Raw genomic sequence first — 27,712 nt, 5'->3', positions numbered from 1 at the left:
AATCTTTTAAATATGAAATGAATTATATCCTTTCTTATTTTACATCTCCTATTTTTAAAAGGAGTAAGCACCGCACCTCTTCCTAACAAATAACTGATATAATTTTTAATAAAAATAACTAATAGTTGGATGATCTAATGCCTCCTTAACCCTCAACGGTGATTAGGATTAATCTTTAAAGTTTTGTTTAAAAGTATAAATATACTTGAATCTCCATATCTCTAATTTTCTCGGGTTCATCTTTCATTGCGCATGTCCATTGACTAAGGCTTTTGATAAAGAATTTAATTATCTCAACATAAAAATGGCATTAGTGTTGGAGATAACTTCCGAAGACTAAATATTTATTTTGGAACATAATAGCGGTAACTTCCGTTAACTCATGAGATGGCACCATTCATGTCTTTTGAAACTCGGACTGCTACTATCATTTTGTCTCCACCAAAGAGTTCTTCGATCACTCTAGGTACAAACAGATGAGGATATATATTTTGTATGCTTCAAAAACGCTTCTTCCATCGTTTAGATGCCTGCAAAAAACACAAAGGAGCAATATGTATTATTAATTGAGCCAAACATACAATTTAACTTCTTGCATAAAATTTAATGTCCAATTCTTTGCTTTTGTTCCCTACTATTCTGTATTCGCACTCCTGCACTCTTTTCATTGTGAACTCCTTTCCTACATTGTCATGAACCTTCAAATTTTCATACTAATACACCAGTATGATTTCTGCCCTCAAATTTTCTCAATGATGGCACTGGTCTTGTAATTTATCATTGCTTCTTGTATTAATAATTTTCGTAGAGCATCGTTCATTAGTCTTTCACAAAAAACACTTGCCATAAAATATAATTTTTCTTATGCATATTCATTTTATGATAGCCATATTCCGTATTTGTTCTATTTCAACAATAAACTCTGTCTCATTGATAATTACTTCCACAGAAAGAAAAGTGGCATCCAGGCTGAAGATTCATATACACTGAAATTCAATGGATTTTACAAATTTCTCGTCCATAAAATAATATGTCTTAAGCAGGTTCAAGCACTAGTTCTGACAGAGCTTGAGACAGTAAATGTTTCCGTGCTGCCCTTAGAGATTCAGTTTGTTTTTCAACATCTGAAGCAACTGCTTTGTTCTCTGAGTCATTCAGTTTACCCTCTGAAACAAACATTTTATCCCCTGAAGCACCCAATTTACTCAATAAATTTTCATCTTCAAGTTCCATCTCAAGTCTTTTGAAGTCTTCCTCCAGGTCCTCATCTTCGATGTCAATGGATGAAATTGATTTTGCCCCCAAGGAATCTTCCATCTCTTTTTGCAAAGCAACACTCTCATCAAGATACTTTTTCATTGATTCAGTATCCACTATTACACCAAGAACTTCTTCCACTCTGTCCATGAATCCAATGCATTTTTCTTTACTTTCTACTGCCATCTTCATGTAATGTATATGTCTGAGGGCAACTCGTTTGTTTCCACTCTGAATTGCAGATAATGCTAATGTCTTTGACCTCTTACATCATGCATCAATCACTTCAAGCTATTTTTGAAGCATGTCCAATGTCCAATACAAATGCAAAATGTCATAATTCAATTGTGAAACATTAATCACAGGAACTGAGAACAGAGATGTTTTTACACCCTCACTATGGTCTTCTTTGTCAATTAGAAGGTACTGAGCTATTTCACAATCCAGAAAATATGCCATGACCACATTTGCCTCTTCAAACCCGCCACAAAGATTTTGGAATCTTTCCATAGTAATAAGACAATGAGAAGTCCAGTGGCTTTTTGTTAAAGAAATTCTTACTTGTTCAACTCATTCCTTGACCAATACCGTCACAGTGAATTTCCCTTTAACCACATCTTGGCCTTGGTTGTTAAAACGATCCCTAGACTTGTACATTTCAAGCTAGTGAATATGAAGGTTCTCCCCTTGGCATGGCATTTCGGAATCTAAATATTGCAAAAAATGTAGAGTTCCATCAGGGCCCACTTGGGCGACCAAGTTGGGAGCTTTAAAAAAATCTTTTAGTGTTGACTTTTTAAATTTTTTGCATGCAAAAAATTGGGGATGACTGGCCATCCCCCTTTTCTTACCCAAGCATTCCCGAGTTTTGGAGACCTCCCTTGTTCATTTGATGATTTTGGGGACGGTTGGGGGACGTTCCATAGCTGTCCCCTTGTCCCTGGGACGTACCTGTCTCGGAAACTTTGTTTTTTTTGCCAAGGACATGTCCCTAGAGTACATATTTCTTCATCTTTTCTACAGTCTTTCCCATATGCAAGACCAATTGGTTGTGCTAAGAAATTAGACATAAGTTCATCTGATTTTCCAGAACTTCACCTTTCATATATAGTGGTTGTTGACTATTGATAGTACAAAGAAATCACAAGGAATCATTGGAACCTGGAGGCTGTTCCTCAAATAACAAACCCAAATCTCCTTGATATGCATGTGCATAGTGAAATTTTAAATCTCCATAACTTGCCTCCATGAGTCCAATGCAAGCAATACAAAATGTGACATCAACATTCTCAATTTATAATATCCTAGTCGGTTAATTTTCCCAAATTCACTTTCAAATAATTTTTAGAAAAACAATAGATATTTTTTGCAAATAAACTGAAGAAAATAAACCAGCAATGAACCAGTAAATGCTTGTTAAACATTATTACATTATAGATCAACAATACAATAACCGAATATCAATATCCAATCTGAAATATAGTTACATCAGATTGGAAATAAACAATTAAGATTCCCTTTGCAGTCTTAGATGTGAATCTGCCGTAGACGATGAATCAGGGCTATGTCTTATCCACCTAGAAAATCCTGAATATTTTTGGTTCTCAGGCTTCAACAAGATAAAGCTAACAACTTCCCAAAATTCTCCAAAGAGAAACTAGAAAATCAATCTAAAACTCAAGCATACCAAAATGAGTCTCCCTTCTTTTAATGCATTTCAACTGTGACTTCAGTTTCGACTTCTTTGTCTTTTGTGTTCCCCCTTTTGTCACTTCGGCTCACTTTTTATTATTAAATTGACCCCTTTTCAATTAATTTATATTATGTTCTCATAAGTCAATTTAATATTACATGAACATGTCGTTAATTTCCTAATGTCCTGAAAAGGTGACATTACAGTCCTCCCTCCTTGAGATTGCTTGCCCTCAAGCAATCATGAGTTTGGGACATTACAGTCCTCGTTCTTCGAGATTGCTTCCCCTCAGGCAATCATGAGTCCATAAACAATACCAGGATCCCTGTTACATCCCAATTTTTGACCTAGCTTGAAATATAGCTGTTGAGGTTCACACGAAGTCAGTTGGTAGTTTAATTTGATATAATCTGGCGAGATGGTAAGATAGTTGGTCGTTATGATTTCAAGTGCAGATGACATGTTAGTTGATCGTTAATCACGAATTCATGGAATTAAGATGAAAGGTTAACCGTTATGATTATTTAAGATTATATAATTTATAATTTAATTACAGAGAAATTCCTTGCAGGCAGCATGTCTAAGGGATGGAAGCAGTGTCAGAAAAGAATTAGGTAAGGTATCACCATCATTGGACACACAGGTAGAGGACCTAGCGATTTGAAACAGGATACATCTGTGGAACTGCATGAGTTATTTAAATAAATAATTTAGTTAAATAATTGGGTTAAAATATATAAACATATCTCTAAGGATTTTAATATATCTTTTATCATAATATTTTAATTAATATTTATTAACGTTTGTATTTATAAACTTAACCAAGATGATAAGATAATATAAAATAATATTAATAAATAAACTCTTCATCTTTCCTTTTCAATTTATTTTTCCCTCCTCTTATTCTTCTTTTTTAAAACCGATTGAATAAGAAACCATATGAATCTTGTAACGGCAGGGAGCCATAAGGTCATTCCCAAAGTATTATATGATGGCCTTGTCGTGTTTCGACACATAGATATCCGACTTGTTCTTATTTCTACCACTTATCTTTCAATTTCCCTTGCTCTATTATGGTGCCCTTAGCACCTGAATTTATACATTTTTGCATTTCCAATAATCAACTGCTTTCTCGTGGAGATCTGAAGGAGGCGTTTGAGTCCAAGTTATAGCAAATTCGATTGCAGAGCAGTGAGTCATGTAAGGAGACATCTTGCATATTCTTCCTTATTTTATTCTTAAAACCTGTTAAGCTAAGTTGGCTTTGAGTCTTGTTCCAAGTTTTTCCAGACAATATTAAAACAAGCCATCTTTCATACGTTTAGGAATATACGTAAATCATCTTTAAGTCTGCAAATTTGTCCACTGCATTTAAGCATAACCTTAGTTGGCTATGATTGTTTATCCAAGCAATATTTTCAAAGCAGTCTAATGTCTTGAAAGGACATAATATATTCATGATTGCCAATCTTATGAATAATCTCTGAAGTTCTTCATTTAAACTTTACTTTTATTTTTTGAAAATATGTTATAATATCTGATAATAGTAATGAGAGCACCAAGGGTATCACCCGGCTAATGCCAGAATGAGGTGATGAAGGTGCGAGTTATACAGTAAGGATAAATATTCAGGCACCAAGAAGTCATCGGCCTGATGGCCCGAATTATGGTGATGAGGTTTAGATGAACCTGTAAAAGAAAATACAAGGATGATATCAGAATCAAATAAGTAATAAAAGAAATAACGCCTTAGCTCATATATGTTCCATTTGTGTTGAATGATTGTCAAGGTTGTCTATTTTGTGATCTTTAAAGAACATAATCATAGAATGTGAAATGATGGATGTATGAAATCTTCTTGAATAATTGTTAAAAATGTTTGCTCTAAGAATTTCGGATACCTAGCACTCACTCGGCTGTGTAGCCGAAAAGATGGGTGATCGTCAATAATACGAACCAGTATCAGTTAAGACATTTCAATATTTATCATTTAATATGAATTAATTAATAGCTCATGCATATTCCTATTATGATGATCTCTTGCTGCCAAGTCGTATGGCGTGTTATATATAATGATGCTCAGTGGATGGTAAGATGTTCCCTGTCAATTCCGAGTAGGGAGGGCCTTTCTCGTTAGAAATCGTGTGGGGATATATTGTGGTCCGAGGTTGGGTGGTTAAGCCCCTGACAGTGTTTCACCCCTCTCAAGATGTCGAATGTGTGTCGGATAGAGATAAGCCATGCATTCGATTGTTTTATCGAAAAATAGGTATTATCATTTTTATTTATGTGGAGGTAAGATTAAATTGAAGTAATTCATTGTTATCATTATATTACTTTCATATATATACGATTAACGAATATAAGTATATTTTCTAATCTTGAGATACTATCACAGTTAAGTAATCGAAAGGAAAAGAAAATCCGAAGCCCTAATTGATTGGGTGACAGCTAGAACCTTAAATGATACAGTGGAATTGGAAGCCCTAGTTGAATCTGTCGTTGCAAAAGCCGTAAATTGAATCCGTTGTCGTGGAAGCCCTAAATTGAATTCGTTGTCGCAAAAGCCCTAAATTGAATCCATGGTCACGGAAGCCCTAAAATGAGTTCATGGTTTTGGAAGCCCTAAGTGAGATAGTGGTATCAAAAGCCCTAAATGAACCGAAGGTAAACAATGCCCTAATTGATACTATGGTATGTGATGCTCTAATTTAATTTGATTTTAAGATAGTAGTTTTTAGATAATAGTTGTCGTATGAAATTGTTATAGTGTATTTGTAATGGGCACCCCTGAATGTCCCAAAAACTAAACCAAATTGCTGAAAGGAATTATGTCAAACAGTTTGCATTCAACCTCTTATTTCTCCGTTTAATGTTTTAAACCCCTTATAACTCCAGAAATCAAACGTTTATTTGTTTGTTGTGTTTTGTGCATGGAATTGGTATCATACAACATAAACAAGAAAGAAACTACAATAATATGCAAAGTGGAAATGAACTACAGCCAATAAAATGTTATTTTCAGAATTCATAAAACCAAATACATGGCAGATTTATCAACTCACTAATTACTCCAGCATTATTGACATAATACTCCAGCCCATGCTTTCGAACTTGCTGCTACAATACTTTGTCCTTCAACCAGTCCACTACCTTCGTAATATCATTCCCTCAAAGCGGCATAAGCGTCGGACAACTAGTGAAGAAGATATGAGCAAAATACCAAATCTGCCTGTAGCCGGAAATGCAACTAGACTGCCTGATAATGAAGCCGATAACAAATAATTCCAAAGGCCAAACCCCAAGGGAATGACGTCTAGAATGTTACAAGAGAGGATAAACGTCCTCAAATGCCAAGAACGGAGCTGCAACTCACACACCAATTTCTTCTCATATTCAACCTGTCTAATGAAGCCACACATGCTTCCTTTTATTCTATTTCCAAGGGTCCGCTCAACTCATATCGGCAATGTGGGATAAAAGATGTGTAATATATAAAACATATATTAAAATACCCCTTATGTCTCCCTTGGGTACACATCCCCATAAAATAAATATTAAAGTAACACTTTAATATTTTACAATTAAATTAGGCGTTACTTTAATAAAACTTCAGGCTTTAAAATGTATTAGCAATCGGACTCCGAATAATGCGAGTGATAGCTCATCGGAAAGCTCTCACCGAGGAGTATCAAATCCAATCACCAAAATTGACCTGCACTGTGTCCTGCTGACTTACTAAAAATAGTAAGTATGCCTGAAATTGAGTAAATCAACTTCATTTTGGCCCAAACTGGAAATGACTAGGCCAAAACACTCCAGGATCCCATTAAACCCTTCGTTAGCCCTCAGGACCATGTAGAACAAGGCTAACACACACACACTTGGTCAACTGCTAAAATGGGGACATTACAGTATTTGTGGACTAACCCGGGTGGTTGCAGAAGCATCCCTAGTTGAATCAAACTTAGGTTTCTGAGGTATGTGGTTTTCAATTTCTGTAGTAAATTCAATGATGGTAATTCAAGTTTTTAGTTAAGAAATTTTGTCTAACAGATTTTAGCGGTAAATCTTATTCACATGAACATGAATGATATAACTGTGTTCCTATGAAACGAAGTAGCAACTGTATTTCCTTGAGTATGGTATTTGTTAAATTAGACATTGGAAAACTAGATGTTACAATCCCATATCCATCTGCTAGCATCTCGGCAACTCATACTGGTAAATCTGAAATCAGGACCTGTCATGTTGTGATTCCAAAAATGAGAATGCAACTTGTCTATCACTATGCCCCCTGGATCCCATATAAATATCTAGATTTCTATTGCATCTATAGGTTGTGCGACTCTGATCGTAAATCTCTAAATCTGTAGCATCATATCATGATCCACAAAATGCAAAACATACATCCTGTTAACACTTGGACCCCAAACCAACTTGTCACCACAATCCTGGTAGTAGAAATTGGTGCCTATCAACTTGTCATCATCCTGAATCAATCAACTGAACAAACAGATCGCTCAACTGAACTTGCAAAAATGCATGAAGTAAGTCTCATAAGTCCACCACATATTGCTGTCATAAACTAGACCCACAATATGGAGGTTGACACTATTGTCACCGTACCCCTGTACTAGAAGTGTAACCATCTCATGAGGTGTTTGTCTCAAGATGAGGAATGTCCACGAATCAACCTGCAAGTCGCTAACCTCAAGAGGCTGGACCAAATCTTAAAAAATAATTGTAGACCCAACATAACAACCTCTGATAGGTGAAGTATGCATAAAGATAAAATCACCTACTAAAAAATAAGTAGCTACCATCTCAAAAAGACTTGGTGATATGTCTCTAGATAATCTATAGAAACTATTATTATACATTAAGGACAATTCTGAATTTTCAGCTCTCCATGAGTATCATCATTCAAACAAACACTTCCATCAATGAAATGATCACCATCAAGTGAAGTCTCTGAATCATTTTCACTTGTTTCATCCCTATCCTCATGACATTGTGTAGATATATAACTGCTGTCATAAAAATTAGAGTTCTCATTGTTCATTTCTTGCTGGTCCTTAAGGTCTTCCTCAACATAATGAGCCTCCTAGAGATAGGGTGAAGTGGGAATACTAAGTTCACCTTTATCCTCACCAAAGGACTGATCCCTTCTACAATGTGTATGAGATCCATGGTTCTACGATCATGTCCATTATCTATGCAAGTGGCTGTTGTAGAATTCTGATTTTCAGCCTCATGTAATGAGTATTCTGTCATACATCGATGGAGATATAACTCATCTATCTCCTTCTCTTTATCTTCAGCATGTTTGATTGCCATATCCCTATCTTTGAGCAACTTAAGTAGCTTGATTTCATTCTTTCCAATGCCGTTTTAAGAGTGGGAAGGTTTGCACTATTGGTTCCATTCATTATTCCCTTCTCCTTTTCAATAATTTTAACTTCTCATATGGTTTCTTCAATGTTTTATGGGTGTTATCAAAATGCACTAAGGCTGCAATGACCATATTATTTGTCGTTCAACTTATCATCCAAATTATACGCTCCAAAATCATCAATTGAAAATGGAATTTCTAGTTGATCCTCCAAAATGAGCCCCTATAGAAACATCACCTTGCTCTAGTTCTTCAATACTAGATTTAATTTCATTTTCAGCTGCACCATTTTCAGAATTCTCCTTTGACTTCAAATGTATTGTCTCATCAACTTTTACGTCATTGTCTCTACAATTCATCCTCATGGGGATATTACGATAATAGATAAGTGTCTATTATTAGTTAATGGTAATCTATTGTAAATATTCGAAATTATAGATGACAATTAGTTTTCTCTTGGCTAGAATAGAAAGTTTATATTCTTTATGATCATTTCCTAAGGAACCATCATTCCATTCTTTTGTATATGACCTCTTGATCTCTGTTAATAACAATCAAGTATTTTACTAGTTACATCGTAATATAGTATTAGAGCTAATTCTTTGAATATTTTTGAAAAAATATTATAATTTCTTGTTTGAAATTATCAGAGCAATACTTTTCAAAATGATTTTCTGTAATATTTGCTTCTTACATCCATTTTTTTGCAATTGTCGTCTGTTTTTTTTTGCATATTTCTACCATTTTTTGTGGTTTTTTTGCAGCAGGGCCGTGTTTGTTCAAAGCCCTAATTTTCTTGTATCAAATCAAAAAACAATTTATAGATTTGTGGTGGGTTTTTCGAGATCTCAACTGGGTTGTCGTCCGATTTTTTTGGGTGCCTCGATTTTTGTGCCAGTAGATCTAGAAATTGACAACAAATTCTTTTTGAATATTTTGAACTCTCTTTTGGATCACCTTTCAAATTTTCTAGGTCTTCCATTTTTTTGCCTTGAAGAATGTGCCTTCATAGATACTCATGTTTTTCATTGGAAAACATGCTATGTCATCTTTAACAAATATTCTGCTTGAGAGCGACTCAAAATTCAATGGTCAAAATTATGGCACTTGGAAGCAATGGATCATAGTAGTTTTTGAATATCAAAATACCGATCAGGTTGTTCTAGGTGTTACATAGTGTTTGACTACCCTTGGCACTGATCATGATTCAAGGGATCTAAATAATCGAGAGGGAGTGATACTTTTCAAATTATCTGTAGCTAATGATCAACTCTCTCATATTTCAATGCAAGACAATTGTCAAGATATGGGCACATCTCAAAGGTCTTCATGAGACTTTTGACAAAAGCAAAGCTTTCTTCTTGAAGTTGTTTTCTATTATCATGGATGAGCGAACCTCGCTCCAAGCTCATCTGAATAGGATTCAAGAAATCTGTGATCAATTGCTTGGCATCGGTCGCAAGATGGAGGAAGAGGACATTGTGGTCATCACTCTCCACAGTTTACCAAAGTCCTACGAGCATTTTATCGAGACTCTCAACATCACATCTTCAGGTGTTGATTTGAAGTTCATTGATCTCTGCACACTTTTGCTTCAACAAGATTGGTGGAAACAACAATTCGGTAGCAGTTCTAGCTTCACCTCCACATAGCAAGCCTTTGCTACTAAATTCTTTCATAAGGATAAAGGCAAGTCTCAATAGTCTTCTCAGCATAAGTCCACTGCTCTAGCTTTAGAAGGTTCTCAAAAGAAGAACATTCAAAGCAACTATTGCCAAAAGTTTGGTCACATGAAGGTTGAATGTCAAAAATGCTTAACTGCTTAAATTTAAGAAATCAGGTTCACAGCCTAAAGCAAATAGTGCAGAGCACACTGAGCAGACGAAATCTGCCTTTTACACCTTCATGGCTAAAAGACTTGTAGATCATGTGAAGTCATTTGCCAAGTAAATTAATTTAGGTGCCTCTCGTCATTTCACCCACTGCAGAGATTGATTCATTAACTACCAGCCTTATTCAGATTCTATTATTTGGTGGCAGAGAAGAGTACACCGTTGTCGGTATAGGCAACATTCAGATTCAGTTTGCTAGGAGGAATCTAATTTTTCTTAATGTGTACTACGTTCTAGAGATGAAACTAAATCTACTCTTAATCAGTGAGTTATTGTGACATTCTCCACACTTGGATGTCACCTTTGGTTCACATTAGTGTACAATCACTGATCGGGTGACTCAGTCAATTGTTGCAGTGGGTCTTGAGGATCATGGTCTTTTCTGACTTATTGATTTTGGTGATTCTTCGGACTTAGATATGGCTGCTCGATGCTCTTCTGTTAGCACACTTGGCATTAGTGGTATGGATACTTATGTGTGTATTATCTCTCTTAGCTTGCTTAGGAAGAGCTTGTCCTTGATTTGCTAGAGATTCAGACTCAACAGCTTGGAGTTTGTGATGCATGGCAAACAAGGAAGCAACATCACACACTTTTCACCAGTGGTGATTCATGGCGAGCCTCTTAGGTACTTCAACTTGTTCATGCTGATATTTGCGGCCCTATGACCACCCCTATTCTTGGGTCCAGGTATTTTCTGTTGTTTTTTGATGATTTTAGTAGAAAAATGTGGGTGTATCTTCTTAGAAAGAAATCATATGCATTTCTTGTATTTCAAAAGTTTAAACCTTCAGTTGAAAAAGAGTCCGAAAAATCTATCATTACTCTTAGATCAAACAATCGGGGGTAATTTTGTTCTAACAAACTCTCTAGCTTCTTGGGTATTCATGGCATCATACACAAATAAACCACACCCCACACACCACAACAAAACAATGTAGTTGAATGCCAGAACATAACAATTATCAAGATGGCTCGATCCATGCTCAAACACAGATATGTTCCAAAGAATTTCTGGGTAGAAGCAGTCAACACTACAGTTTATCTTTTGAAACAGTCACCCACAGTGGCAGTCAAAGGCAAGATATCCGAAGAGGCCTAGTCAGGTCACAAGCCTAGAATTAGTCACTTGAAAGTTTTTGGCTCCCTTGCTTTTGTTTGGATCCCTGATGCGTTACGCACCAAGTTGGATGCCAAGAGTCAGAAACTCATGCTTGTTGGGTACAATAGTCTTCACAAAGTCTACCACTTGATCGACATTGAGAAATCTTGTCTCCTGTATAGTCGTAATGTAGTCATTGATGAACAATGAGGACCATTCATGCTTGTTTCTCCTGTTCCCGATCTAGCGAACCAATCTATGAAGGCTCATGTTTTGGGAGTTAGGCTTCTATTAGTTCCACCTAATGGGAGTGCTCTAGTAGCTCTTGTAGCTCTAGTTATACCAGTGATCCCTATACAGACAACTCTAGCTTCTCCTGCAGGATCATCTAGATTTGTAGATGCTTCACCTGAGTTTTATCCCGATTCTTCGAATGAGGAACCTGATCACCAAGCATGTCTTGATACTAATGTTGGTCGCCCTCCTCTCCAGCCTAAGTGGTGGTCTCAAACACTTGCTAATCTTCATGATGATGAACTCATTGATGGGAGAATTGCTTGAAAAAAGACCAAACCTATAGAATCTGTTAACTTTGCTCTCATGGCCAACATTCATAGTGTGTTTGAACCTTTAAACATATTTCGAGGCTAAAGGAATTCCAGAGTGGCAACAAGCCATGACATCTGAACATTAGAGCTTGTTGAAGAAAAACACTTGGGTCCTTTATGTTTTTCCACCGGTGGAGAAACCCATTGGTTACAAATGGGTTTACAAAATCAAATACAAATCTGATGGTACTTTGGATAAGTACAAAGCTCATTTAGTTGTAAAGGGCTTTTCTCGACATCAGGACATTTGATTATGAGACCTTTGCTCCTACTGCAAAAATGCGCACAATCGGATTAGTCCTACTCATAACATCATGGTTTGGCTGGAAGGTCCATTAGATGGATATCACAAGTGCTTTCCTGTACGGTGATCTCCACAAAGACGTCTACATGAGGTAGCCTCTTGGTTTCAAGGTTGTTGGTAAAGACCATTAAGTTCTTAGATTGGTGAAAACTCTCTAGGGCTTGAAGCAGGCCCCTAGGGCATGATACATAAAAATTGATAAGTACCTTAGTGATCAAGGCTTCCAGAGTGTAACATACATATTTTTCGGGTCTTAATTAACAACTAACATATCAAAGAACTACAGTTATTACTTCATTTTCATAGGAAGACAGTTAAATCAGTTACGTTCATATGAATGAGATTAATGGTTAAAATCAGTTAAATAAAATTTCATAACTAAGAATTGAAAACACCATCAATGAATTTACCATGAAAATTAAAATCTATATACCATAGAATTCGAGACTAAAATCAATCTAGGGATGTTTCTACAAACACCCAAGTTAGTCCACAAATACCACTATATCAATATCAAATGACAACTACCATCCAATACCATCATACCAAAATCAAAAAGGCAATTACCATTAAAAACTACTATATCAATTAGGGCATCACATATCACTATATCAATTAGGGCATCAAATACCATTGGATCATTTAGGGCATCAGATACCACTATATCAATTATCATTAGATCATTTAGGGCATTAGATACCACTATATCAATTAGGGCATCAAATACCATTGAATCATTTAGGGCATCAGATACCACTGTATCATTTAGGGCATCAGATATCACTATATCATTTCTTTTTTTCCTATTGCTAACTATGGAAATAACATAAGATTAGAAGATACGTTCATAATCGTTATTCATATAAGTGAAAAACTGAAATAACAATCCTATAGATATATTCCATATTCAGTTGGAAGATTATCCAATCTAATTGGTTACCAATTACATTGACAAGAAAGATTGTTTACATCAAAAGAGATAACTAAATTCAACGATATTAATTCATCATATCTTCTACTTGTATATATATATCATAAAAGTAAAAATACTTATTACTGATAATTGTTTGAATTGCTCATCTTATCTTTATCAGATGCATGCCCTAATATCTTGTGGAGAGGGGAAACATTGTCAGGGGCTTAACCACCCAACCTCAGATCATAACTTATCCCCACACAATCTCTAACGAGAAAGACCCTCCCTACCCGGAATAGACATGGAATACCTTCTCAGCCAATGAGCATCCTGGTATCTAATCACATCACTCGACTTGATAACAGGAGAATATAATAAACATGATCATGCACTGAGCTATTAAATGATTCCTTTTAAAAATGATAAACATTATTATGTCACATTTGATTATGTTTCATGTTATTGCAGATTCTTTTCTCTCACCTCTTCACCCTTTTCCTTGGCTATACTGTCGGGTGAGTCCCAGATGTTTGAATCTCAAAGCAACCTACTCTTTTTGTTAATCCTTAACTGATAAAAGAATATTATATGTTTCCAACTTATCACAAATTGTGACTTGAAAGAATATGTTCTTTAAAACTAGCAAAAATATCATTGATTCTGATTTCCAAATTGTATATTTAAATCATGATTTTATTGCATCTTAAATAACTCTTTCTCAAGAGGTTCTATCCAATGATTATAACTACAGTTTAGCTGTTATGGAAATCGGAAACTAGTAGCAAATGATAAGAACTATACAACTATGCTTGGAACATGATTGATTACACAACTTGTGACAATCTGGAAAAAAAAAGAGTCTAGCTAGCCGCTATGATTTAGGCCCTCCACAAACATTCTTCAAGGGAAAAGTCCAGTGTAAAGATGTATCATGTCTTTTGCAAAAGAAGACCATTACAAGGCGGAAAGGGTTGGCAATGCCATGGAGGTAGTGATTTTGAACTAGCATTTGCAGAATATCAGGTGTAAATGGAAGTTGGGAATGAGAGAGGGAGTTGGAAATGAGAGGAAAGTCGGGTGCTTGAAACAAGATAGAAGTCGGGTGCTCTGGTAAATGATACATATCTCCTCCGCCTCTCTCCTGACTTCTTAAATAAAAGGTAATGATCACAAAAGTCGTATGCAAGAACAAGGTGGTCGACTGTTGTAAGAAAAATTAGAATAAAATGCTGCCTTCTTTCTCCGTCGACTTCAAAATATATAATGAGTAATGTGACTCCTTGGCTTCCAAGAAGCCGTAACATAAAGGAAATGTATTGGCTCTTGGATGCCAAATAAAAGTGTTCAATCAGTTTCAAACAAAAAAAAGAATAAAAAGGATGGAAGAAGATTTAAAGGTTATAATTCGAAAAATATTATGATTATATTTATCTATGTATATGTAGATATATTGGTGAGGTGGCATCATTATATTATAAAGAAAATAATATAATGGTGTCACTTTATATTTATATCTATGTGTACATACATAGGTACAAATTGTTGTCGATGAACATATATTAAAATAATATGGTGAAAGATTATTCAAAATTCTTTGAGGTACGTATTATATTTTAATTAAATTATTTTATATTTTAAAATTATTTATTTGATAGCTCATGCAGTTCCAGCGATTGCATCCTGATGTTCTAGTCGCTAGGTCCTCAACCATGGCGATTCATGATTCATACACATTTGCCCAGTGATGGTGATGCTTATGTGCCCAATCCTTTTCTGACAATGCTTCCACCCCTTCGACGTGCTTCCTACAAGGAAATTTTCCATAGTTAAATCATATTACCATAACAAGTTATTAACCATAAATAATCATAACAGCTAACTGCCTTCTCAATTCCATGAATTCGTGATAAATAATCAACTAACATGTTATCTTCACATGAAATTATAATGACTAACCATCTTACTATTTCGCAAGATTATAACAAATTAAACTGTCAACTAACTTCATGTGAACCTCAATAGCGATATCAAACTTTTTAAATTAGGTCGAAAATTGGTATGTAACACAGAGTTCTTCAGACTCAAATTTGTACATCAAGACTACTGATAGTGACATCATCCTTCTAGTTATTTATGTGGATGATTTGATCATCACTGGCAGTTTAGCATCTTTGATTTCATGGAATCAAAAAGAATTTATGCCAGTCTTTTGATATGACGAATCTTGGGTTCATGCATTATTGCCTAGGTGTTGAGGTTTGATAATAGTCTTTTGGTATATTTATCTTTCAGTCCAAATATGTGCTCTGTTAGATAAATTTCGTATGTAGGATTGCAAGCCTGCATCTACATCCATGAGAAAGGTTTCAAGTTATCAGCCAAGTTTGATTCTCCTCCCGTTGATGATACATGCATGCAACTAGTAAGCAGTCTCATCTATCTCTCTACTACTAGGCTTGATATCAGCGTCATAGTCAACTACAGCTCACGCTTTATGACAGCTCCCAAAGATGATCATTGGATGACAACAAAGTGTGTGCTTTGTTATGTGAAGGGCACTTCAAATTATGGACTTCTTTACTCCCGAAGTTCTAATCCTACACTCAATGGGTTTCAGAGACTCGGATTGGGCAGCCTCTGTTAATGATAAAAAGTCAACTTCTAGATATGTGTTCAATTTTGGATCCAGTGCAGTCACATGGACCAGTAAGAAGCAACAGATAGTTTCTCTCACTACAGAGGCCGAATATAGAGCAACTGTTAAGGTAGGATATGGAGTTGTTTGGCTTCCTTGGATGCTTGGGGATATGCACATGTTACTAGTAGGATCAACTACTCTGTTTGTTGATAACACCTTGTTACCAAGTTAGCACGAAATCTAGTCTTTCATGAACGAACCAAGCATGTGAATGTTCACTGTCACAGCGTATGACAACTTGTTGAAGACGAGACCATAGATTTGCAATACGTTCCTACCATTCATCAAACTACAAACATTCTCACCAAGATTCTTGTTCCTGATAAGTTTGTTAAATTCAGAGGACAGCTTGATGTTGTGGATAGATTAACCATTAAGGGAGGGTATTATGATAATAGATAAGCATCTATTATTAGTGAATGGTAATCTATTTGTAATCTATTGTAAATATAAGAATGTTTCTAATATTTAGTTAGTTTTCTCTTGGCTAGAATAGAAAGTTTCTATTCTTTACGATCGTTTCCTAATGAAATATCATTCCATTCTTTTGTATATATTGATGTAACATCTAGTTTTCCCAGGTCTAAATTAACATCTAATATACTCAAAGAATACAGTTTCTACTTCATTTCATAGGAAGACAGCTATATCATTCATGTTCATGTGAATGAGATTTACCGTTAAAGTCAGTTAGACAAAATTTCTTAACTAAAAGCTTGAAATACCATCAAATGAAATTACTACAGAAATTGATAACCACATACCTCGAAAAATTGAGATCGGAATCAAACTAGGGATGCTTTTGCAACCACCCGGGTTAGTCCTCAAATACACTAACAATTTCATATGATGACTATCATCTTACAAATCACTATCTTAAATCAAATGATAATTACAATTAAATACCACTATATTTTAAATTAGGGCATCACATACCATTGTATGAATTAGGGCATCATTTACCTTCGGTTCATTTAGGGCTTCTGATACTGCTATCTCACTTAGGGCTTCTGCTACCACGGATTCAACTAGGGCTTCCGATACCATTGATTCAAATAGGGCTTCCAATACCACGGATTCAATTAGGGTTCCCGATGCTACTGTATCATTTAGGGTTCCAATCATCTCTCAATCAATTAGGGCTTTAGATTCCTTTTCCTTTGATTACTTAATTGTGACAATATCTCAAGATTAGAAATATGCTTATATTCGATATCATATAAATGAAAGCAATCCATGATTCTATCTCTTATATCTAGGTGTAAAATAACAGTAACAATGAAATAACTCAATTTAATCTTACCTCCTCATAAATAAAAGTAATATTACCTGTCTCCGATAAACAATTGAATGCACAGCTCATCTGTCTAACACACATTTGACATTCTTGGGAAGAGGTGAAACATTGTCAGGGGCTTAACCACCCAACCTTAGACCACAACTTATCCCCACATGATCTTTGACGAGAAAGACCCTCCCTACTTGGAATAGGCAGGGGTCATCTTGCCATCTACTGGGCTTCCTGATAATTAACTCACCATATGACTTGGAAGCAGGAGATCACGATAACAGGAATGTGCATCAGCTATTTATTAATTCATATTAAATGATAAATATTGAAATGTCATAACTAATACAGATTCATATTATTACAGATTTCCTCCTTTTCACCTTGTCACCCTTTTTCTTGGCTACACAGCTGGGTGAGTCTCATATAGTTGGAATTCTCTGAGCAGACGGCTCTGTCAATTATTACATACATCCAACATTTCATACTCTATGATTATGTTCTTTAAAGATCTCAAAATTGACAACATTCTTCATGAGTGGAACATGCATGAGCTAATGCATTGTTTATTTTATTATTTATTTAATTCTGATATCTTACGTGTTTTGTAGATATCTCTACACCTCCTCACCATATTTAGGCCATCAAGCCAGTGATTCCTTGGTACTTTCAAACTATTATTCACAAGATGCTTTACACCTTCTTCACTGCATACTGGCATCTTAGCCTGGTGAAATCCTTGGTGTTTTGGGTTCATTAACTCAATCTCAGCTACAATATTTATAACAAGATGTAATTGATTTTACTTGAGAAGATAGCTTTCAAAAGAAAATCAGATATTTCATACGTTCGAATAAATGAAGGAAGACGACTGATTTAAATATAAATTATTGCCATGATATTGTAAGAGGCAGTCGGCAGACTAAGAACACGACAGTCTTTAGATGATTAAGACAGGGTCATGCATACATCAAATCGTAACTACAAAGGAAAACGATACACTTGTATTGAAGTATAGTAGACTTATATACAATTGGGTCTTACTACCCCATATTGTTGAGCCGGCTCAAGGATTTCAGTCATATAACCAAAGGAAAGCATAAACAAATTTCATAAGCTGGAATATCTTACGTGACTCTCTCTATCACCAAATTTTGAGAAGAGCCTGCACTTGTATCAACCCGTCTATCTAGCACAATGGCTTGCGGAAATGATATTGATTTGTTTCAAGCCAAAACTACGATCAGAACTGGATTTAGTCTCTACAAACAGCTACAAGGAACTCAAAATGCTAAAAGAATAGGAAGCCAAAGAAGAGTGCACGGAAAAGAAATGCCGAAAAGCCATAAAGAATCCATAATATAGATTGGGCCAGACCCTACGGCTACCTTCAGTTACAAGATTACTATACGAAACCATTTCAAATCGACTTAAAGAATAAAAAAAAAGGAGGAAAAGAAAGAAAGAAAGAAAGAAGATGAAAGGTTTTATTATAATTATTAAAATCTAATATGTACAAGCAACATCACTTAATTAATTATTGAATTATAATGGTGCTAAATCATTTTATATTTAAATGTACGTTTATAAATAATTATTAAAACAATATAACGAAAGATAAATTAAAATCTTTTAAGATAAATTAAAATCCTTTAAGATACGTTTTATATTTTAACTCAATTATTTTATTTAAATTATTTATTTAAATAACTCATGCAGTTCCACAGATGTATCTTGTTTCAAATCGCTAGGTCCTCTACCTGTCTACCCAGTGATGGTGATGCCTTGCCTAATTCTTTTCTGACAATGCTTCCACCCATTCGACATGCTTCCTGTAAGGAATTTCTCTGTAATTAAATTTAATAATCATAATAGTTAACCTTCATCTTAATTCCATGAATTCGTGATTAACGATCAACTAACATGTCATCTTCACTTGAAATCATAACGACTATCTATCTTACCATTTCGTCAGATTATAACAAATTAAACTACCAACTAACTTCATGCAAACCTCAATGGCTATATTTCAAGCTAGGTCAAAAATTGGGATGTAACAATTGACCTCTCGGTTTCTATTAATAATAAGCAAGTATTTTACCAATTACATCATAATAGGGGAGAGTTTGTTTCAGCCTTATGATTACCATAATGTTGGTCAGTGAAAACCTCCAATTCACCAAATTGGATGCTCATACAAATCGTACCACCATCCATAGCAAGTTGCTTCTTATGATCTTCATTATGTTGTAGCTAGACCAACGAGTCCTCAACTGCCTCAATGTTGATCTACACTTCTTAAGCAGACTCTTCTTGCTAGTCATCACCACAAATGTGACCAAGTGACCAAAAATGCTTGCAAATAAAACACATGCTCTTTCCTCATTTGGTTCTTTCTCATTTTCAAAATTCCTTCAACCTATAAACCTGCTGATGTTAACTCATGTTCAGTCATAAATTCCTTGAACATGTCAAACTTATGTTTAATTAGTTTCTCCACAAGCTCGTAAGCCATAAGTGAGATTATGTTCTCCCTTCTCCACATACCCGGAAAATCTGATTTTATTTGCTTACATATGTTATCTTCTGATCTAGGATTAATGATACGATGGTTTTTATGCAAGTTCTGACATTATCTAGATGATTATAATATCTCAGTAGGATATTATCTCCAAATCTTCTCAAAACTAAATTTTAAAACATGAACAAATAAGTGATGTAACAAATTAACTAGTAAATTCTCATTAAGCTGCCTTAGAACATGTTATTGCATTATATATCAGCAATACAATAACCAGATAACATAATCTAATCTTAAATACACTTACATAGTCATATTGGAGAGAAACTATAAATGCACCTGAAATCTCAGATGTGAATTTTGATGTGAATCCACCACATATGATGCACTGGGGCTACTTCCAATCCACCCAAGAACCAGAGGGTTTGCGTCCTCCGATCCTAAGTAGAAGCTGAAGCTTCCTTTTGTTCTCCCAGGAGAAACCATAAAATCAATCTCAAATCCAAGCATGCTCAAAAGAAACCATCTCTTCTTTTATTGTCCAATGCCATGACTCTTCAGCTTCCTCTGCCCTGTCCCTTGTCATCTTGTCATTAATGCCCCTTTAATATTAAATTGACCCTTTTATAAATCTGCATTAAGCTCTCATAAGCCAAATTAAATATTTCATGAATTTGACTTCAAAATTCTTAATGTCCCGAAAAAAGGGACATTACAAGTCCCTCCTCGAGATTGCTTGCCCACAAGCACTCATGAGTCCACAAACTAATGCCAAGGTCCCATATCCGTCTTCTAACTCTGAAGTCGTGACCGACCATGTCGTAATACCCGAAGCGGGAAAGCAATCTATTTATCACTATGATCCTTGTATCCCAAGTCAATCTGTGAAGTAATGCTGCATCTATAGGCTGTACAACTCTAATTAGGAATCTTCGGCTTGTAGCATCACAACATAATCCCCAAAGTCTAAAACATACATCTTGTTGGCACCTAGATCCCAAACTAACCTATCAACATGATCTTGGGTGCATAAATAGATGATCAATGAATCTCCAACCTCATGAATCAGCCAGCTGAATAAATAGATGTCCAACATGCTGCCCATATGCAAGGAAACCAAATCATCATGACTCAGGATGTCAGTATCATAACTCGGATCTATGTCAAGAGTGACAATGGTGTCACCAATATGTCGTTGAACTTGAAAGATAAACATCTCACATGGAATATATCACAACAAATGTAGTTCCCAATCATCTGCATGCAACTCACTACCCCTCGGAGGCCAAGCGAAATTTGAAAAGTACTAGTAGCCCAAGCAGGGAAGCCATAGATAATTGGAGTATGTAGAAAGATAAAATCATCAGTCAATAAGTAGGCAATTGTCGTATTATAAGAACTTGGTGATAAATGTCATGTCTGCAAATTTTAATGTAATAATTAAATTAAATTAATTAATTAATTGGTCTCAAAATTTAAATAATATAATAAAAGGACCTTTATTAGTTACTTTAATTAATTAATATAGGGCCCAAGTTAACAATATTTGTATTTGTGGTTCCGATTGATTTAGTATATCTCGGACCCATTTTTATTTTAATCGTTTTCACAGGTGTTGTCGTTGGCTATCTTTATAAACTCTCAAGAGTTCATCCGAATGGTATTTAAGCACGACATGTAGGTAGTAGTTGGCATGCGATTTGGATTATTTCTTTGTATTGCAAATTCCATTTAGAGTTCAATATTGTTCGCCATTTTAGAGGTGAAAGATCTTCCCTACTTGACTAATTTGGTTTTGGTGGGATTCAACTCTCACCCTACTTCATCTCTGTCTTACTTGCTTGGACCTGACAATTCCGCCCACCATCTTTGTTTGCAAATACATATATGTATATATTTGTGATTGGATTTCAATATTTGTAGTGGCATTAATTGACATTTTTGGCAAATATATTCACTTTGTTCTGGCATCTCAAAGTACAGTTGAATCCATCACCTCGACGACCCTTTGCGACTTTCGTATCAATCTGCACAACCCCCAGACTCCACCGTACAACTGCAGTTCAAATCGTACAGACACCTCAATCAATAACGTATGACTTCTTGTGTTGTACACAAATTGTATGACCATTTGCATACTGTACGACCATCTTGTTCCATACTATACGACCATCTCCAACCAGTCACACAAACAACTCTCATCAGCCTTGGGCCGTACGACCATATTGTCTTTCTGATATGAATTGTATAGACTACTCAAGGCATAAAGAAAGACTACCCAAAGCACTGAGGGAGAACTACTTGAAGCACTGGCTACCCAAAGCGTTGAGGAAGACTACCAAAGCATTGAAAAGGACTACTTGAAGTACTGAGGAAGACTACCTTAAGCATAAAGAAAGACTACCTAAAGCACTGAGGGAGAACTACCTGAAGCCTACTTGAAGCATAAAGGAAGACTACCAAAGCATTGAAAAGGACTACCCAAAGCATTGAGGAAGACTACCTGAAGCATAAAGGTAGAGTATCCGAAGCACTAAGGGAGAACTACCTAAATCACTGGCTACCTGAAGCATTGAGGAAGACTACTGAAGCATTGAAAAAGACTACCCAAAGCATTGAGGAAGACTACCTGAAGCATCAAGAAAAACTAACTGAAGCATTGAGGGAGAACTACCTGAAGCACTGGCTATTCGAAGCATCGAGGGATACGATCTGGAGCACATGGCCAGATACCTAAAGCACAAAACAAGACTACCTGAAGCATACTACGAGATGTTGTTGGAAAGCTGGAAAATAAAGTGACAAAGAAAACAACATCGAAGGGCTAGAGAATTTTTTTTGTATGGTATCTTCTAATCAAAGCACAAACGTATTCCTGAAGCACAAACATTCTAATAGCCTATCATACCGTCCCCAAATCCATACCGTATAGACATTGTATTCACCGTACGGATGTTGCGTAGGCTTTCCATTGTGCGACAATGAGTGTAACAGGTTGAGGTTTGATTGACGATACTAAAAATATAGAGACTTCGTAAGGCAACTCTAGAACGAAACATTACGATAAATCTCTAGGTAAGCTGTAAAAATCCTTAGGGCACACTTAAGACAACTCTGAATTATCTGCTTCACCATAAGTATGGATAGTAGAATCAACATTTCCATCAATGAAATGATCACTACCAAGTGAAGTCTCTGAATCGTTTTCACTTGTCTCATCCCTAACCATGTGGCATTGTGTAGATATATAAGTAAAAATCAGAACCCATGTGTTTGGCTTCTCGCTGATCCTTAAAGCTTTGTTCATCATAATAAGCCTCATGTAGGTATGGCGAAATGGGGGCACTAAGCTCACTTTCATTCTCACCAAGGATATCGATCCCTTCTACAATGTGTAAGATATCCTTGATCTTATGATCATCTTTGCTGGTAGTAGCTGTCATGTAATCTGATTTTCAGCTTGGAATAAAGAGTGATGTGCCATACTTAGAGACATAACTCATCTATCTCCTTCTCTTTATCTTCAGCATGATTGATAGCCATGTCCGTCTTTCACCAACTTCAAGTAATCTGATTTGATCATTTCCAATGCCTTTTTTGAGTGTATGCAAAAATCCACTATTAATTCTATTCACTGTCTCATTTCTCCTTTCCCCTTTTTGAACTTCCCGCAACACCTCCTCAATGCTCTAATGGGTTTTATCAAGCTGCACGAAGGCTGAAATATCCCAATCATCTGATACTTTCAGGTTATCCTCCAAATTATATGCTCTGAAATCATCAACTAGAAATAGAATTTCTGATTGGTTCTTCAACTCAGCCTCTATACTGACATCATCATTTTCAACTGTGCTCTATTTTTGATTTTCCTCCATCTCAAAATGTTTTACCTCATCAACTATTATGTCGTTGTTTTCACCTTGTCCATCCTCGTGGAGAGATTCATTTTCAACCTTGTGATCACCATAATGTCTGTCAATTGTAACCTCCAATTCACCAAATAAGATACTAGGATATTCCTTACCATCATCCATAGTGGGTTCCCTCTCATGGTCTTCGTCATGTAGAGGCTGGACTAATAAATGCTCAACTTGAGCTGACTCTTCCTCCTTGTTATCCTCGCAATAGTGACCATGAGACTAAGATTGCTTGCAATTAAAACAGAGCTGCTTTTTCCTCATTTTATTCTTGCTCACTTTCTGACATTCTACAACCTGTAATTCCTTTGCCTTCGGTTCTTGTTTAGCCCATTGTTTTTACTTCTCAACTTTTGGCTATTGTTTGAGCACCCTTTTGACCAGCTTATAAGCACCTTGTGAAGCCTTTTGTTTTCTATTTGAAATTGCTAACAACATTCGAAGTAGCGACTGGAAATGAGCATCACTCTCATTAATTGACATAACCATAATATTTTCTATGGCTGCAATAACATCTACATTATGTTCTTTCCTGATTGTGCCTAATAGATTTTGAAACATGGTATATATTAAATCGTACAATCCCATGTCAAGCATAAGATTGCATAATCTGATTTCTGCAAATGTCTCTAGTATAGCAGTCATTCTAGGGAAATGATTATTACAGCAATCCTTTAGATTTTGAAAACTATCAACAATACGTTGTATTAACTCCTTCACGATGTCTTCTTTATAAGGTTCTTGCAGTGCTAAAATTCTTATGATCTCCATCAGACAAGAAGTAACCAACAGTTTAACCTTGCCATCTGGATGTTTCAGCCACTTGTGTTGTTTCAACTCAGTCACTGTAGGCAGAAGAGTAGTCTGCAATAAATCCGGGGGTGATTGCTCAACAATCCTCAGACATCCTTCCATCTGGATTAAGGTGATGAGAGCATTTTCCTCTGTTTGTGGTTCCACGCCAAGTTTGTTACCTATCTCAAAGAGTATTTTGGCCAATTCTGGTATGTCATTTGATGCCATTAAAATTGCGACTTCTTGGTTTTTGATCTGCTCAACAGTTCGTATAAGCTGCCCAGTTTTTCACTACTTCCACCAGCTATAATTTTGGCTGACACTTTACATCTTAGTAAATCTCTGAGCTTACTTGGAGTTTGATTGTGGGTTTTAGTTAGGACAGTTGTTATTTCTGTAGATGTCAGCTGTTTGGCACTAATATTTATGCACTCTAAGGGCTTTGACTGAATAAGCTCCCAATAATATACTGTTGTCTTCAGTTGTGCAGCTATCAGCCTTCTCAGATATAACTGCTCAGAAATTTAGGATCACTCCAACTGGTGATTCTCGCAACCTTGTTTTGGAACGGTGCATTTGGGAGATCAAAAACAATATACAATTCATAACTTCTCCAACTCTCAAAAAACACCCAGTGGCTCCAGTTACCAAACAAGGTAATAGTTACTATTTCTCAGCAAAATTTGAAATTCTGCTCACAATTCTTTCCCATACATAGTACATTCTTACTTCACTGTCATTGCTTTACATGATCTAACTCAAGTCACTAAGGTCTCTGCATAATACAGTACATACTGGCATTTTGGTTTTTCACAACACCCAATTTTTCTTCTGCCGCATAACTCTTGGTAAGGATTGCTGAGATAAGTAACTGGTATTAGTGACCTGCGGTCTAATGTATTCCTCACTCTAGCTGCATTCCTTAAGAAGTTGTAAGTGGCTTCTTCCTGTCAGTCAGTCTGATTCAGTGTGGTATAAGTGTTGAATATAATGCCCCACTGTCATTTTCTACCCATTACCAATCAGCAACACCAACAGAACTTGGTATTCTTTAACCCGATTTCACCCAAGGAGCACATACGTGATATTTCTTCTATTACATTCATGACAGTTCTAAACATTTTATAGTCTCAATAGAATGCCTGCAAGGAGAGATATCAATTTGATTTACTCGAACAATTGATGAGGAATTACAAAGATATTTGCAACATCCCTGAGTTGTTTGATGCCAAATAATCAAGGAGGCCTGATAATTGTGAATCCGACTCACTTCAGAAACACCAGCCACATTGTTACTTTTGGAATTCAAGGATGTTGTCCTTTTCACACTTTGTCCATGGTTATGCTTCAAGTTTAACTTACTGTAATTAGAACCTTTCCACATCGAATTTAATTATCTCCTTGCAAGATACAGTCCTATAATTGCAGATGTGGTTTTCTATACCCAAGGCAGGCTCACGACGTGGAATAATATGCAGAGCTTCTCTAGAATAATATCGTGTCTGATATATTAATAGCACCAATTGAAGATTACATATGCCGCATCCAAGAGACTCACGACACTATAATCACGACACCAACTTGAAATATTCTGAGAACGCTATTGATGTTAGCGCTAATATAGAACGCTGTTCTCGTGCCTCATAAGCATTGCCGTCCACCCTAAAGTCTTCTTTTGCGAGCACTCAAATGCCTGTATGCTTTTTATTACAATTATTTCTGAGTTATTTCTTCAGCCAAATATTCTCTCCTTTTTGTTACGCTTCTCCATTTTTCCTATCTCACGAAATACATGGCCGTTTCACCAACTTCCGTTTCCTAAAGATATTCAAATACATGTTACATTGAGCAGAGGATTCTCTGCGTGAACTTGGGCTTTAACAAACAAAATCAGAAACTGTCGTTTCTGCTCTTCTTGATGTTAATTATGAAGAATCTTCTCATTCCTTTTTTTGGCTAATTATTGACGCTGATAATCACTGCCCCCATTCTGGTGTAACCGAAGATACTAGGAGACTCGTTTGACAACACTAGAAATTTTGTCTTCTCAAGTCCGCTCACCACAATTTAAATGTCCATTTCACAAGCTCAGGACCAGGATAGTTTCAATGTGTTTCTGCTCAAATAGCCAGCATAATCACGCAATTACTTTCAACTCTATGGACTTCAGTTTACGGTGAATGACATTTCTCTTATCCATCGATTGCTATATTTACCACAGAAAGTTCAATGCTAGCATTCACAACAACTACAGACTTCCACGACAAATATTAGGGGTGAAATATAAAGCATGGGTGATTAAACTATTCGAGCCAACATCTCATCCCCATGTCCCGAATATGATGGCAACATGTACGCCAGTCTCAGAAGTAATACCTCAAAAGAAATCTCCAATGTTTTCGATGAGCATAGTGCCCTTAGCCACACCACCTGCTTCTGCGATCACTTGTCGGTCCCACTTCATAGTTTTAATCCCAGATGGCTGTGAGACAGCGAACTTAAATTTTTCCAGACTTGCGAAATACGTCAGATTGAATTTAAGTTCCTTCTCTCGAGTCTACACTGAGTGCCTATTTTTGTTCCCATTAATTAAATGGCTCACCCAATGTCCTTTCAGGTCAAGGCTGCACTTTCAGTGGTATTTCACCATTTGTCTGATTCCTCTTATCACTGTACCCCCAAATAGTTCCAGGCAAGGTTTGTCCTCTTTTACACAAGTATATGCACGATGCCTATTCATATTTACGACAATCGACTGTATTCAAAATTACAAGGCACCTGAAAGTATAATCTATAAAATATTTCCAACTATAGGAAACGACAACATATTTCAATCTTCAATATCCGTCCATAAAATATCCTAAATTTTGTCAATTTATTGTGCTAGGACTCCTTTAATATTCATATATTTACTTATTGTGACAATTGTTTATGAAATATTAGTGTGCAAATGCACACCAAAACTGATTGAACCGACCCCCAACACAAAGTTTTTGAATTGCATTCAGATACTCCAATATACAACATACGCTAAAGTATAGTGTGATAATAATAGGTAATACTTGACACCAAAAGAATTTTTACAGTTACAATCTTCCCACAACAATTTTTTATTTCTCAAATGCAAATACTTACTATTCGGCAGTGTATATCCTCAATCAATTATTTTTTCCATTTCTTCATAAAAACCTTTTTTCCAAATATGACTTGAAAATCAGAAATCTAGAAGAATATTTTCCATTCATTGTATTCACATAAAACTGTACAGGTACATATATAGTTGTGTGCCACAAAATATAAAGCTATAGGAAAAGAAAAGAGCTACA

General features: G+C 35.9%; 1 protein-coding gene across 1 annotated transcript in view; it reads left to right on the top strand.

Annotated features, from left to right (window-relative positions):
• Positions 1 to 354: 354 nt before the first annotated feature.
• Positions 355 to 27,712, top strand: part of LOC149556852 (uncharacterized) — a 37,946-nt gene continuing 10,588 nt past the window's right edge. The window contains exons 1-2 of the mRNA XM_089785923.1: positions 355 to 466; positions 24,869 to 25,042. Coding sequence (XP_089642049.1) covers positions 388 to 466; positions 24,869 to 25,042 — 253 coding nt within the window. The 5' untranslated portion in view covers positions 355 to 387. The remainder of the gene's footprint in view (positions 467 to 24,868; positions 25,043 to 27,712) is intronic.

Source organism: Cupressus sempervirens, chromosome 5, assembly GCF_028749045.1.
Source record: "Cupressus sempervirens isolate cs-2001-9-10 chromosome 5, ASM2874904v1, whole genome shotgun sequence".
Classification (NCBI taxonomy): Eukaryota; Viridiplantae; Streptophyta; class Pinopsida; order Cupressales; family Cupressaceae; genus Cupressus; species Cupressus sempervirens.
The sequence above is the reverse complement of the archived record's forward strand: the minus strand, read 5'-3'. Positions and strand labels throughout refer to the sequence as shown.